The sequence below is a fragment of the Primulina tabacum genome, chromosome 13 (assembly GCF_025594145.1).
Source record: "Primulina tabacum isolate GXHZ01 chromosome 13, ASM2559414v2, whole genome shotgun sequence".
NCBI classification, from domain to species: domain Eukaryota; kingdom Viridiplantae; phylum Streptophyta; class Magnoliopsida; order Lamiales; family Gesneriaceae; genus Primulina; species Primulina tabacum.
In genome coordinates, this window is record NC_134562.1 from 33,384,292 (window position 1) to 33,397,298 (window position 13,007).

At 35.5% G+C, this 13,007-nt stretch overlaps 2 protein-coding genes and 3 non-coding genes across 6 annotated transcripts; 4 read left to right on the top strand and 1 right to left on the bottom strand.

The window, feature by feature from the left end:
• The first annotated feature begins 52 nt into the window (after positions 1-52).
• On the top strand, positions 53-143 carry LOC142523584 (small nucleolar RNA snoR116). Its single transcript, XR_012814770.1, has one exon. It is a non-coding gene; the product is annotated as a small nucleolar RNA snoR116 (small nucleolar RNA).
• Positions 144-650: 507 nt separating this feature from the next.
• On the top strand, positions 651-756 carry LOC142523578 (small nucleolar RNA snoR69Y). The gene has a single exon (XR_012814765.1). It is a non-coding gene; the product is annotated as a small nucleolar RNA snoR69Y (small nucleolar RNA).
• Positions 757-819: 63 nt separating this feature from the next.
• Positions 820-903, top strand: LOC142523582 (small nucleolar RNA snoR53Y). Its single transcript, XR_012814768.1, has one exon. It is a non-coding gene; the product is annotated as a small nucleolar RNA snoR53Y (small nucleolar RNA).
• Positions 904-3,045: 2,142 nt separating this feature from the next.
• On the top strand, positions 3,046-5,983 carry LOC142521660 (inosine-5'-monophosphate dehydrogenase 2-like). The gene is made up of 4 exons (XM_075624785.1): positions 3,046-4,210; positions 4,578-4,757; positions 5,226-5,483; positions 5,650-5,983. The coding sequence occupies exons 1-4, from the start codon at positions 3,203-3,205 to the stop codon at positions 5,719-5,721; spliced, it is 1,518 nt and encodes a 505-aa protein (XP_075480900.1). The 5' UTR covers positions 3,046-3,202; the 3' UTR covers positions 5,722-5,983.
• A 161-nt stretch (positions 5,984-6,144) lies between these two features.
• On the bottom strand, positions 6,145-11,487 carry LOC142521658 (ent-kaurene synthase TSP4, chloroplastic-like). Of its 2 annotated transcripts, XM_075624783.1 has the most exons (14): positions 11,197-11,487; positions 10,914-10,969; positions 10,548-10,830; positions 10,290-10,470; positions 9,750-9,967; positions 9,552-9,672; positions 9,271-9,368; positions 8,940-9,166; positions 8,764-8,876; positions 8,516-8,614; positions 8,064-8,279; positions 7,831-7,972; positions 7,090-7,335; positions 6,145-6,699 (listed from the first exon to the last, which is right to left on the bottom strand). In XM_075624783.1, exons 1-14 carry the CDS (start codon positions 11,279-11,281, stop codon positions 6,385-6,387), a joined length of 2,400 nt encoding a protein of 799 aa, XP_075480898.1. In that variant the 5' UTR covers positions 11,282-11,487; the 3' UTR covers positions 6,145-6,384. The 2 variants fall into 2 exon arrangements, with proteins under 2 accessions (XP_075480898.1, XP_075480899.1); XM_075624784.1 differs by lacking the exon at positions 10,914-10,969 and having other exon boundaries at positions 6,147-6,699.
• Between the last annotated feature and the right edge of the window lie 1,520 nt (positions 11,488-13,007).

Below are 13,007 nucleotides of genomic sequence, written 5' to 3' on the forward strand. Positions count from 1 at the left end.
TTTATTTGTCTGCAAATTTTGGTCCTTGTTTGTATTCCGATGATAAAGTAAGTGGCGGTGATGTCTGAAAGTATACCATCAAACGATGAAAACTCTGGTATTGGGCTCGTTGATGCAAATATCAATCATTACTCGTTGAGCCTTTGATTTGCTTTGTGCTTTCGATTTCGTTTTGGTTTTTGAGATTCAGGCAACACATTAGAGTCACTGATGCACTCGATTCTGATATGGTGTTTTCAGCGCTTTACGTTGCCGATAAGAATGTTTTTTTTGTGCTGAGTTTCTGGCAGTGGCTTCTTTTCGGTTGAGCCGCTGCATTCAGACGCACCTACATTCGATCTTCGTCAACTTGAGATTATTTATTCTCTCTTTATCGATGAATTTCTGTAATATTATTCCAACTTCGTCCGCGAATTTCCGGATGCAGATTTCCATTAGACCTTTCATTTTCCTCGTCGATTCAACTTTGGTCCCTTTATTGTGGCTAATAGGAGAATTTCAGTTGATCTGAAAACAAAGTTAAATCTAAATGATAGAAGGATAAAAGAGGATAGAATCATATGCCCTTCCCCTGATTTAGTTGGTAGAAGAGGATAGAATCATATTCCCTTCCCGCGATTCAAATTTTCTTTGAGAATAATCGGAAAAGGGGTGTTTGCAGTGATGACATGATTTGAATCCCAGCTCATTACGAGACCTTCTTTGTGTAAGGTCAAGGAATATACTCTTTTCTCACATCTTAATCTGAGCTTCACGCCTTTTCTCGATCTGTTTATTTATTTTTCTTAAGAAATATGCAATTGTGATGTGTATTCCTGTGTTCCTGATGATGTTTTGACTACTGTCAACCATGCTAATTCTGATTTTTCACCATGATTGAAAATTGGAATATCTGAAGGAACACTTTTATTTCGTTCTGTATTTTCTGTAAATAGTTTTTTAACAATTTACTCTCAAGACAGCAACTTGTTTCATGTCTACAAAGATTTATTTCAAAAAGTGGATTGATTTTAATTTGCAATCTCGTGCAGTTTTAGTGAACTTATAGAGTGATTTAATCGAGATTTTTTAATATGATGATATTTTAATGTTAACAATTTTATAATTAATGAGATTAATTTTATGTTAGTTTTAAATTTGTTTCAAGTGTAGAGATTTTAGTGCAAATATTATAATATATGGATGTAATGAAAATCATTTTATATGCAATAATTTTAACTTTGGAAAATCATATTTAATCAAAAGGAAAAAAGGGACTCACTTTATTGTTTAGACCTTTGTTATCAATTATTTTAAACTCGACTCAATTCCTAAAATCAGACGGGTCCTGCGTATGCATGTCTTGTGGATACGGCAGAATGGTAATAACCTTCTGCAAGGACATCTGCGTTATCATATTATAACGTTCATAACGTCATCGAAAAATCGTAGGGTTCACATGTCACAAACATTATATAAAAACATTTATTCTACTACATTTATTTTAACATTAACACTCGTCTCGTTTTTTACTCATTATTTTTATTTTATATTATATAAATTCAATTTAAAATAATTTACAAAATTTAAATTATTATTATTTTACATTAATAATAATATGTTTTATTAATATTTTTAAAATTAAATAATTTTTATTTAATTATTAAAATATATTATTAAATTAAATAATATACATATATATAAAATATTAATATACCTAATTAATGTAAGGTTCACCAAATTCTTTTTTTAAAAAAAACAATAAAATAATATATATATAAAAGATAATTGAACGTCCACATTACATGGCACAAGTGAGTGGGTGATTAACACCTATCCACATTAATATTAATATTACATTGGGTTTGATTATCAATGTAGTGTTAATGTCAATGTGGTTGGGTGATAAACATCTATCCACTTGTATATTGTAAGGTGGGTTCACATTATTTTTTATATATTATATTATTTTATTATTTTTTTTATGTGAACCTAACATTAATTACATATATATTAATAATTTATATACATGTATATTATTTAATTTAATAATGTATTTTAATAATTAAATAAAGATTATTTAATATTAAAAATATTAATAAAAATATATTATTATTATATAAAATAATAATAATTTAAATTTTTTAAATTGAATTTATGTAATGTAAAATAAGAATGAGATGAATGAGTGGACAACGAGACTTACAAATAATGAATGTTAATGTTAAATTGAATGTGGTAGAATAAATGTGTTAATATAATGTGTAAGTGACATGTGGATTTTATAATTTTTGTTGAGATGATGGATGTTATAACAGTAACGAATGTGGATGTCCTAACGCACAAAGTCTGGTCACTTTATCAACCCCCAAGTTTCTGGCGTGATACCCATTGAAATTATAAAAAATCAAGGTTGATGATTCGCTACTCGCTAGCTTCGTGCTGCAGCCAATGATTTCTTTTTCATTCGTACATCTAGATTCATAGAGAAACATGGACATTATATGTGAGAACAAATATAGACCGTTGAAGCTGAATTTCAATCGATAATGTCCTAAACTGGTTTGACCTTTCTGAGGTTTTATTCATGAGATTTATTAAAAAAATCAGATCGTTTCATATAAATTTTTTTATTATTTATTTTATTTTCCGAAAAACATATAGTAAGCTCGGGTCCTAGGATAAAACGGAAATTTCTTAATTACGCAGAAGAATTCGAAATATTCGGAATGAAACTATCAACTATTAACCAAGTAAAATAATTTGAAAAGTTGTCATCGAGCTGTCAATTAGAATAACAATAACATGTCTAAATACTCAAAATTTTATATCTTAAACGTGTTTTTAAGGAACTGCTCAAGTTTTTGAATTATAAATCCATACTTAGGTTTATTAACAATTATTATAAGAAAAAATACGAGAAAATGAGTTGAAATCAATATCTTATTTCAAATGATTAGTACACAATAGTTTTTGTGTATGTAAATTAAAAAAATTCAAGAATTTATAAATTAGATAGCTAATGATTTGATGCACAATATTTACCAATGTCATTTTTCTTTAGATTGGAGAATATCCAAATCACCAAGGATCATCTGAATTTTGTACATCTCCCTCCAATCTCAACTATATATATGCATCGTCTGTCTCGGCGAAATATCTTCTATAAATAGTACCCTGTTTATTTAATAAGAAACTGTTAAACCTTATCGATCGGCGGCGGATGGAGGGCGCTCACGTACTTGACGATGGCTTCTCGGCGGCGAGGCTTTTCAGCCAGGGCTACTCCTACACATACGACGACGTTATCTTCCTACCGCACTACATCGACTTCCCGACCGATGCAGTTTCTCTCTCCACCAAGCTCAGCCGCCACGTGGCTCTCGCCACCCCATGCGTCGCCTCACCGATGGACACTGTAACCGAGTCATCCATGGCTGCTGCCATGGCTTCTCTTGGCGCCATCGGTTTTATCCATTCCAACAACGCCGCTTCACACCAAGCATCGCTGGTTAGCCTCGCGAAATCGCACAAAATCCCATTCAATCACGTTCTTGTCTTTAAATCACCGGCAGATTCGATTTTATCGTCGGGGGAGTTTCTTTCTGCTCCTTGCATTTTCGTGACGGAGTCGGGGGCTCAAAACTCGAAATTATTAGGAACGGTTCAGAAGTCTGACTGGGATAGATTAGCTGACAAGGGAACAAGGATTTTGGAATACATGAGAAATATTCCGGTCTCACTTCCAGCTAATTACAGTTTTGAGGATGTTGCAGGATATTTAGCAAAAAATGAGCTCGAATTTGTTCCTTTGGTGAGAGGTGATGGGGAAAAGGGAGAAGAAATCGTTAATTTAGTCACTAGTGATGACATCGAGAGGATCAGGGGATTTCCGAAGTTGGGGTTGCCTTCTCTGGGTTCTGATGGAGAGTTTCTAGTCGGTGCTTCAATTGGGACTAGGGAATCGGATAAAGAGAGATTGGAGCATTTGGTGAAGGCGGGGGTTAATGTGGTGGTGCTTGATAGTTCTCAAGGGAATTCGGTTTATCAAATTGAGATGATAAAGTATGCCAAGAAGATGTACCCCGACTTGGATTTGATTGGTGGGAATGTGGTGACTGCTTACCAAGCACAAAACTTGATTCAGGCTGGTGTGGATGGTCTGAGAGTTGGAATGGGATCAGGTTCAATTTGTACCACTCAAGAAGTATGTGCTGTTGGTCGTGGACAGGTAATGATACGCCTTTGAATTGAGCACATTGGATATAGTCCTGTTTGAATAAGCTGATACTGCTGGTTGGCAATGCCAATGTGACCATTTATGGATATTATCAATACAGAAAGAAACAATTTTTATCTCATAAAACTGCTTTTAGAAGCCAACTTTTCTCGGATGTGCTAATAAATTCACACAGAATGGCATTGCGGATAAAAAAATGAGCTGAAAAAGATGTATTGTATAAAAATTTGCCTAGAACCAATCATGTAGCATGTAAATTTTATTTGAATTGTGATTTATTTGAGTTGTGGAGTTGGAAAGAATTTAATGTTTTACTGTTCTTGAGATGTGAATTGAAGTGTGATTTTTCTTTTTTCAGGCTACGGCTGTCTACAAGGTTGCATCACTTGCTGCACAGAATGGTGTGCCTGTGATAGCTGATGGCGGCGTCTCAAATTCTGGGCATATTGTTAAAGCTTTGACCCTTGGAGCATCTACCGTAATGATGGGGAGCTTTTTGGCCGGGAGTAATGAAGCTCCTGGAACTTATGAGTATCAGGTTCTCACGGACCTTCACATTAATTTTAACTTTTCTTGTTCCCGAGTCTGAACTTTTCTGTGCTCTTTTTCTCTTTTGCTTTTTCAATTTTTCCTGTGTATTAAAAATATCTGTAAATGATGGTATAGATACAAGTCAAGAAGTCCAAAGGACCAGAAAAAGCAAGTTGTTCAACAATGTGTGCATAATCGTTGTCTCTGCATCCGTGAGCTTTAACTGCTGATTTTTCAGGAATTTACCTTTCTTTACGTTGAGCTATATTGTTATATTTTGCAATTGTGATTCGAAATTTCTTTCTTAAAACTTCTTGTGATGGTTTAGGTTGACAGGATTTCCATCAATCATAATCACGTGCTAATCCTTTTCACTCTTTTTTTTTGGGTATGATTTTGATTGCTCATAGAAAGGTCGGTAAACACAGATGTTATATGTATATTTGTTAACAATGTCCGCATTTGACAAGAACAGGGTGGCCGCCGAGTTAAAAAGTATCGAGGCATGGGATCCCTAGAAGCAATGACAAAGGGAAGCGATGCTCGATATCTTGGTGATAAAGCTAAGTTGAAGATTGCCCAAGGAGTTGTTGGTGCTGTGGCAGATAAAGGTTCTATATTGAAGTTCATACCCTATACCATGCAGGCAGTGAAGCAGGGTTTCCAGGATCTTGGTGCTTCCTCCCTGCAATCCGCGCATGACCTGCTGAGATCCAGTGTGCTGAGGCTAGAGGTTTGTTTAATCCTTTGAATCGATTTTAATTGTTCACTTATGTTGCAAACTTTGGCCAAGTGAGGATTTTTCTTGATATGTATGATAAATCCTCTCGTATCAGGATAATCTGTAACTCATGGTTCGTAAACCTTGTTAAACCTATTGTTTCTTTCTCCTTGTTCAGGTAAGGACTGGAGCCGCACAAGTTGAAGGTGGAATTCATGGATTGGTCTCTTATGAAAAGAAATCATTCTAAAATGATTTGTTAGTTCTGTTTCCTTTGAAGCCGTTGGCTGCCGCGCACGGCAGAAAATTTACTGGCATCGGCATAATCTAATGATGACAAGGCGTCTCTAGTTTCATCTCAAAAACCAGACAACTTACTCAATGACGTTGTGTTGTTGTCAAAGTTAGGGAGATCTAGTTTACCTTTATTTTACGGTCCTCCAGTTTCCATTCCAGAATAACATCGTTGGTTATAGTTATTATAAAATCCTTTATTATCGCATTTTCATTTATCTTGGATTAACGGGCAGATCTTTCTCTTTTTTTAAAAAAATAAATAAATTTCTAAATATAGTCCAAACCTACGTAAATTTAACTGTAAACTAGATATCAAATTTGTGCATATTCCTTCGTCGAATCTAACCAATCACTCAACTTTATATCACGTTTCACGTGTAATTAAAGAAGAAAAACACAACGTTGTACTTCGTTTTAAGCCAGCTAGGAAAGAAAACAGTCTGTTGACAGTCAGAATACCAAAGAAACCCAAAATTAATTTTACATCCACCAATCCCTTAAATAAACAGAAGATTATGAGAATGAAATATGTATTTCACGTGCCTGTCTTCTGATTTGCCCAGCAATAAACATGCATAATTTTCCCAACAAAAAAACCATTATTTAGCAATTGAATTCATATATAAAGTTCACTCGGAACAATAGGTTCATGTATAATTGAGTTCACAACCTTGATCAAGTCCTGTGAGGTGAATCCGTCATCTTTGATGTAAAAGAGGTGCAGAACCGTGCTCATATGCCAGAATAAATTCCTACAAGCTCGTGGTAGAACACCTTTCTTTCTATCGAGAACTAATCTCAGAAGTTCTCTCCTAGAGTTGTTGATCAATTTTTTCATTTCTGCAGTAGAATCTTCCCTGGTTACGATGTTACCACCACTATCGCAAATGTACAATGATAAGGCATTTAGTTTACCCTCCTTAGATTCACGCTGTCCAAGAAACGCGAAAGAGTAAGCTGCTTCTGTTAGAAATCAGTAGTTGTAAAAGCTTGAGATTATGGGAGCTGAGGCCAATAATAGTTTTATGTTACAACATCTCCCCCATATGTCAGCAAGAAAGGGAGGAATATAGGCTGGAATTATTTTTTGAAGCATGTAACCGAATGTTGTTCAAGAATTAAAATAGCGAAGTTAAGAAATAAGCAGCTAAAGTCACAACTTAATCGAGCATAAAAGAGATTGTCCATTAAAAATTTGAACTTTTAAACTTCCATCTCAAATATTTAACTAAAAATCACTTGGTTCAGAAAACTCGAACTTGGGGGACAAGCTGATAATAGTTTTATAATCTAATAAGCTTACCAAAAACACATGGCCTACCTCATAACTGTGGATGTCATTGAGAAGGCGCCCGCATGTACTCATCAGTTTGAATAGATTGTGGTACTCGGAATGATGAACTATCTCCTCGGAAAGCTTAGGCCCGACGAGATAAAGAGCTGGCAGGATAATTGGCCCGAGAGCGAACGATATATAGGCATTGCTCATGTATTCACTCATCGATGGCATGTAGCTGTCCATAGTCCATTCAGTTTCTTGCAACGCGCTTTTAAGCAAATCTAGCCACTGCAAACGCAAATCAAGGAATCATCTATTGCTGTGGCAAAGATAATAGCTATTAAACCACCTTCTTAGCTCCAAATGCAGCTAGCATCTGAAACAAGTAATTGATGGAATGCTTGTAAGAGGCAAAAGAGCCAAATCAAGCCCAATGCTACTTGTATTTTCATTGAAGCACTAAAGCTCAATTACTTTAGTTCAAACTTAATTATCCGATTATAATGAGCAAACTTTCCAATTATAGCTCGAGCTCCTGAGTGTTGAGTTTAAATACACGTGAATATCGATGAACCTAATAAAACTGCCAAACACAAATCATTTAGCATTGAAATTGACTTCAAACATATTCAAATCCAAATTCGGCTCGAATCCAATAATTTTAACCTTGAATAGAATAATATTCAGCGGCTAGAAAAAGCACATGGGATCATTAGCCTTGAATGGGAATGGTAAATAGCAGAACATTGGTATTCAAATAAAGAACAAAGGAGGTAATCTTACAATGTCAATTACATGGCGCATCACATTACGTTCTTGTCGAATGACTGCTTTTTCCACAATCTCACAGATAGTGCTCTTAAGTGCAGAAAATATTATCCGCACATTCTCAGAACAGCTTCCTGTGTTAACATTTACATCCCAACTGCAATAAGGGTGATGACAACTGATAAAAATATCCTATGCAAAACATCAGAACCAAATGCAGCAAGAAAAACAGATATACGAGTTCATACATTTCAACAAACTGAATTAATAATTTCAATTCCTCTATAGAACCTCCAACATCGAAAAAGTCGTCAATTACTGTGGTAAGAACACCATTTTTGGCCCATGATATTCTGGCATCTGATAGTTCAGGATGGAAAATGGATGCTGCAGCAGAAAAATAACAGTATGCAGATTTACTCCTCGCAAACTTCAGCTCGTTCAATCTGCTCTCTACAACCCATCTACAGACATACACTTTAACACTTGAAAATTCAAAGTTGGAAGAGATGGGAAAAGTTTTAAAATATAATTTGATTGCTTGATCTATGATAGATCACCTTACAATGGTCAAGTAACAAGAAGTCAATCTTTTGTAAGAATATTTAAAGTGAAAAAATTAAAGTTCCAAGCCTCACACTCCATTTGATATCACCACCGCCAAAGAAACCAATAATCTATGTTACTTTATGATACAAACCTCTCGATCCCTTTGAGTTCTTCGAGATGTATTTCTTGACATTTATTGAAGTCTGATACCGACAATGAAAGGAAATCCATGTTGGCAAAATTAGGTGAGCTAAAATTGAAAAAGACTTCATCAGTTAGATATATACAATGTAGATATTACAATGATAGATCGATCAACAATCAATTAATAGATACAACAATATATAGGTACGGGGGGAGGAAGAAAAACTAATAAAACAACATAGAAATAACTTTTACCTGTATGAAGTTTTTAACATTCTTAAATTATCCACATTATAATGCTCAATATTTTTCCGGTTTTCCATTCTTGGTAAAATTGCATAGAAGGGATATTGCATGATATGTTTCACCTGAAAGACTTGATGTAAGCAACCATGTCATATGTGTTCAACAAGTAGGAAGAGAAAGATTACCTCTTGGTCAATATTTATGCCGAGTTTGCTTGAATGAATTGAATCATTGGTCACTCTGTGCCCCAGGAAATGTTTAAGCCTCAGATTTTGTGTCTCAAGAACTGACTCAGTAGGGTACATTGTCATCTCTGATGCCTTAAATGCTTCGAGAGCAGTGTGCACGTCTCTTATATGTCCACAGAGGGGATTGGAAAGGCTATCTTCTTCAAGAATTTTGGTCAACGGATCTGCAAGTCATACAGATACTATTTAGGGTGTTCCGACTTTTTAACCATTTCCTTCCTCTTAAAAAGATGGAAAAAATAGGAACTAGTCAATCATCTTAGTTAACCTGAAGTTACATCATATCCATTCATTCTCAATATCCGAAAAGCTATAGCACAAGTAGAAGCATCCATGAATATCTCTTCCTCTCCTTGTAGCCAGCATCTTTTACAGGCTCAAGTCAAGAGAAAATAACTTTATAAAGGCAAAATAATCTAAAATGCTTTAGATAATGGCAACATAAAACTGATAGTTGTAAAAGCCTTTATTACAAATTCGAGATGTGAGTAAAACTCAAATTGGAACACTCAAGAAGTGACACAAATGAGAGTTTAAACTAGAAATTACCTGTATATTTCATCCAACACACTTTGAATTTCATTCCTGAAATGACGGCAAATCCCTAACCTTTCAAGATTATCAATTGTGGACAACTGAGCATACATACTCATAGGGTAAACTGCGGGAACTGAGAAGAAGAAGATAGAAGTTGCAAGATTTCAAAACACGAAAAATTAGCATATATAAAAAATGCAATGAATTTACCAGCATTCCCAAACATTTTCAAGGCTGATTGAAGGTAATCAAGGCAGCCAGGATTCTGATGGCTCATATAAGCAGCAGCTGTTGTCGAGGGGGAGTTGAAAAGCGAGCCGTTTCTTCTTTGGTGTTTCATGACAGATTCCCAGTTCTGTAAATTTCGTATTCCTTCAGAAAAATATGCCAGATAAGCTTCCATCTCCACTGAGTCACTTTGGTGGCATCTAAATAGGAGGGAGACTATATCAACATGATAAGTAGCCACATTCGAACCAAAGTTCTTATATTCAACAACTCAGTGCTGTCGCAATGGCTTAAAATGTACAAAATAGTCAAGGTTTTGAAAAATCCATTGTTCATTCTACAATAGTGATTTTTCCAGCCTCTTGCATCGTAGTCCCATTCATCTACATTCCAAGTCAATAAGCTCACAGAACACCCAGCTTGGCAATAGTATAATGCGATTTTTTCCGAATTTAAAAAGGAAGTGTTGGTGGACACGTATTTTCTCATGGAAACAAGTGAAGAATCCAGGACAAACTATACCTTTCCAGCTTCAAATCCCTGCTTTGAAACAAATCTTTCAATGTCGTTGGTTCTAGATTGAGGTTGAAAGACAAGTCTTCAGCATATTCAAGCATTCCAGGGAATATGATATCAAATCCAAGAGGAGAAATCTGACTTTCCTCCGTAGCTGACGTTAAATTTGACTCAATAAAATGGACACCTGCAATAACCATTTGCTATCGATACATCAAACCTTTTTGTATGAGAAAGTTAAATAATCATCAAAGGGAATCACACCTTTGTTAATCTGTTGTTCACCAACTCCCCATCTTTTGAGCGCAAGAACACATGCTAACGTAGAGGAAAGGTTGTCTTTTTGTAATAAATGATGACGATGTGGATGAGCCCATGAGCCGTCATCACATTGATTTTCCATCAACCAATTCACACAATCTGGGAAACAAGGTTCCACAGACGAATGTGGCGAAGGGACCATAGCAACCCATGCGGTATCATAAGTTGAAACAGAAATCTTGGGCTTACGAAGCAAATCTGCTATTCTTTCTTTGGCTTCCTCAAACTACAATAAATATCAAATAACTCATCCTCAAACATGAAAATAAAAAAAACTAAGAAACCAAAGATGGGTAAAAGTATCGATACCGGCGAATTGGTTTTTAGAAACTTTACCGTTTCAACTCCAACGTCCAAAGATGCTGCTTTAAAAAATATGCAAATTTATTTCTGATTGGATACCAGACAGTGGTCATAATAACAGGTCAAAGATCATGAGACATGAAAGCACCCTTAAAAACACCTTTTGTACGATATTCAATAAAAAAGAAGACAAAATCTCGGAATCAAGAAAAGGTGACGGCATTCTCAAACCCTTTTCCGTAATCCCCCCCTTATTTTGGAAAAGTGAAAAAAAAAATGAAAACTTTACCTGAAATTTGAGAAGCTCCCGAGCTTCTTATATGAAGGTTCTTCTGCCGATAAGAAAGCAAATAACTGGAATACTGGAGAGACATGGCTTTGAGAATGCTTCTGCTCAAATCTTTCCCAGTGCTTCACTCCAGTGAAAGAAACCCAAGTACACGAATATATTGAATCGGATCCAATAATATAAATAAATAAAAAAACACACTTCACACGGTGTTCCTGCACTTGAGACAAAGATTGGGAAATCTACCATTGAAGGAATCAAGCAAGCCAGATACGCGTTGGCTGCGCAGAACAAAATAATTTTGCTTTAGGTGTTATATGTTATTAGTGTATTGTTAGGTAAGAATTTAATGAGGTGGGACCACATTAAATTAAATAATAAAATAATGTAAGAATTTAAAAAACTGTACGATGGAATTAGTTATAAATAAAACTCAATTTTTTCGGTTATTGTATCCCAAAATCAAAAGTTTTTCAGCTTTAATAAAAAGATAGTGCATAGAAAAAAATTGTATTTTTTTCTTGAGTGCGAGAATTCTCTTGTGTGAGTTAGAAAAATTATTTTCTCGGTATACTCGGGGTTTGGGAGTGAGAAATATTGAGTGTATTGGTGTATACGCTTGTTGTAATATTTCTTCCGGTTATAATAATTGCAGTGCTTCGTGGACGTAGCTTATCTTAGGTGAACCACGTAAATCTTTGTGTTCTTTTTGGTTACTTTATTCCGCAATTTTGGGTAATATATTATCATCGTGGTCGGCATCGCTTCGGGGTAATTTCCCAACAACTGGTATCAGAGCCTTCTTGTGAAAATTCTTAAGAATTCTGAGTATGCTATGTGGTTGCAGCTTTGTCTGATCTTCCACATCAGAAAAAATTTTTAAGATTTTTTTCTAAAGCTAAAGAAGTGATGGCCGGAGATGATGGATCGGGACCGAGAATCAACAAGTTTGACGGTACAGATTTTACGTTCTGACGACTACAGATTATTGATTATCTGTATAGCAAGAAGTTGCATCAACCTCTATCAGGAAAGAAGCCGGAAAAGATGGATGATGATGACTGGAAGCTTCTTGACCGACAAGTGTTAGATGTAATACGATTGACCCTAATGAAGAACGTGGCACATAACGTGGCGGAGGCAAAAACAACGGAGGAGATGATGTCCATTTTGTCGGACATGTACGAAAAGCCATCGGCAAATAATAAAGTTCATCTCATGAAGAAGTTATTTAACTTGAAGATGAGAGAAGATGCATCGGTGGCTAAACACATCAATGAATTCAACACGATTGTCTCACAGCTAACATCGGTTGAAATTAAATTTGATGATGAGATTCGGACACTTATTCTTTTGGCGTCTTTACCAGACAATTGGGAACCAAACGCGAGCAGCGGTTAGCAACTCTGTTGGAAAAAGAAAGCTACAATTCAATGATGTCAGAGATCAAATTCTTGCCGAGGAAGTTCGCAAGATGGATTCTGGTGAAGAAACATCATCAAGTTCTGCTCTAAATCTCGAGAATAGAGGAAGGGGCAGGAGTGGCGAAAAGAGTTTTAACCAATGGCATGGTAGATCCAAGTCAAGAAATGGAAAAGACAATAACACATTTGAAAAGAATATGAAGTGTTGGAGCTGTGGTGAGACTTGTCACTTGAAAAAGAATTGCAAATCAACAAAGAACGACGTTAATATTGTTACTGAGGAGGTACATGATGCTCTGCTATTATGCATGGAAAGCCCTGTTGATTCTTGGGTTATGGACTCGGAAGCTTCGTTTCATACCACTGGTGACCGCGATGTATTTGATA

Bases quoted from the DNA above. Each gene is read 5' to 3' on its own strand.
- LOC142521660 (XM_075624785.1), top strand. From the start codon at position 3,203: ATGGAGGGCGCTCACGTACTTGACGATGGCTTCTCGGCGGCGAGGCTT. The intron at 4,211-4,577 runs GTAATGATACGC...TTCTTTTTTCAG, and splicing joins GTGCTGTTGGTCGTGGACAG to GCTACGGCTGTCTACAAGGT. The intron at 4,758-5,225 runs GTTCTCACGGAC...TGACAAGAACAG, and splicing joins CTGGAACTTATGAGTATCAG to GGTGGCCGCCGAGTTAAAAA.
- LOC142521658 (XM_075624783.1), bottom strand. From the start codon at position 11,281: ATGTCTCTCCAGTATTCCAGTTATTTGCTTTCTTATCGGCAGAAGAAC. The intron at 9,673-9,749 runs GTAAATTCATTG...TCTTCTTCTCAG, and splicing joins GAAAATGTTTGGGAATGCTG to TTCCCGCAGTTTACCCTATG. The intron at 7,336-7,830 runs GTAAGATTACCT...TTGCGTTTGCAG, and splicing joins TGCGCCATGTAATTGACATT to TGGCTAGATTTGCTTAAAAG.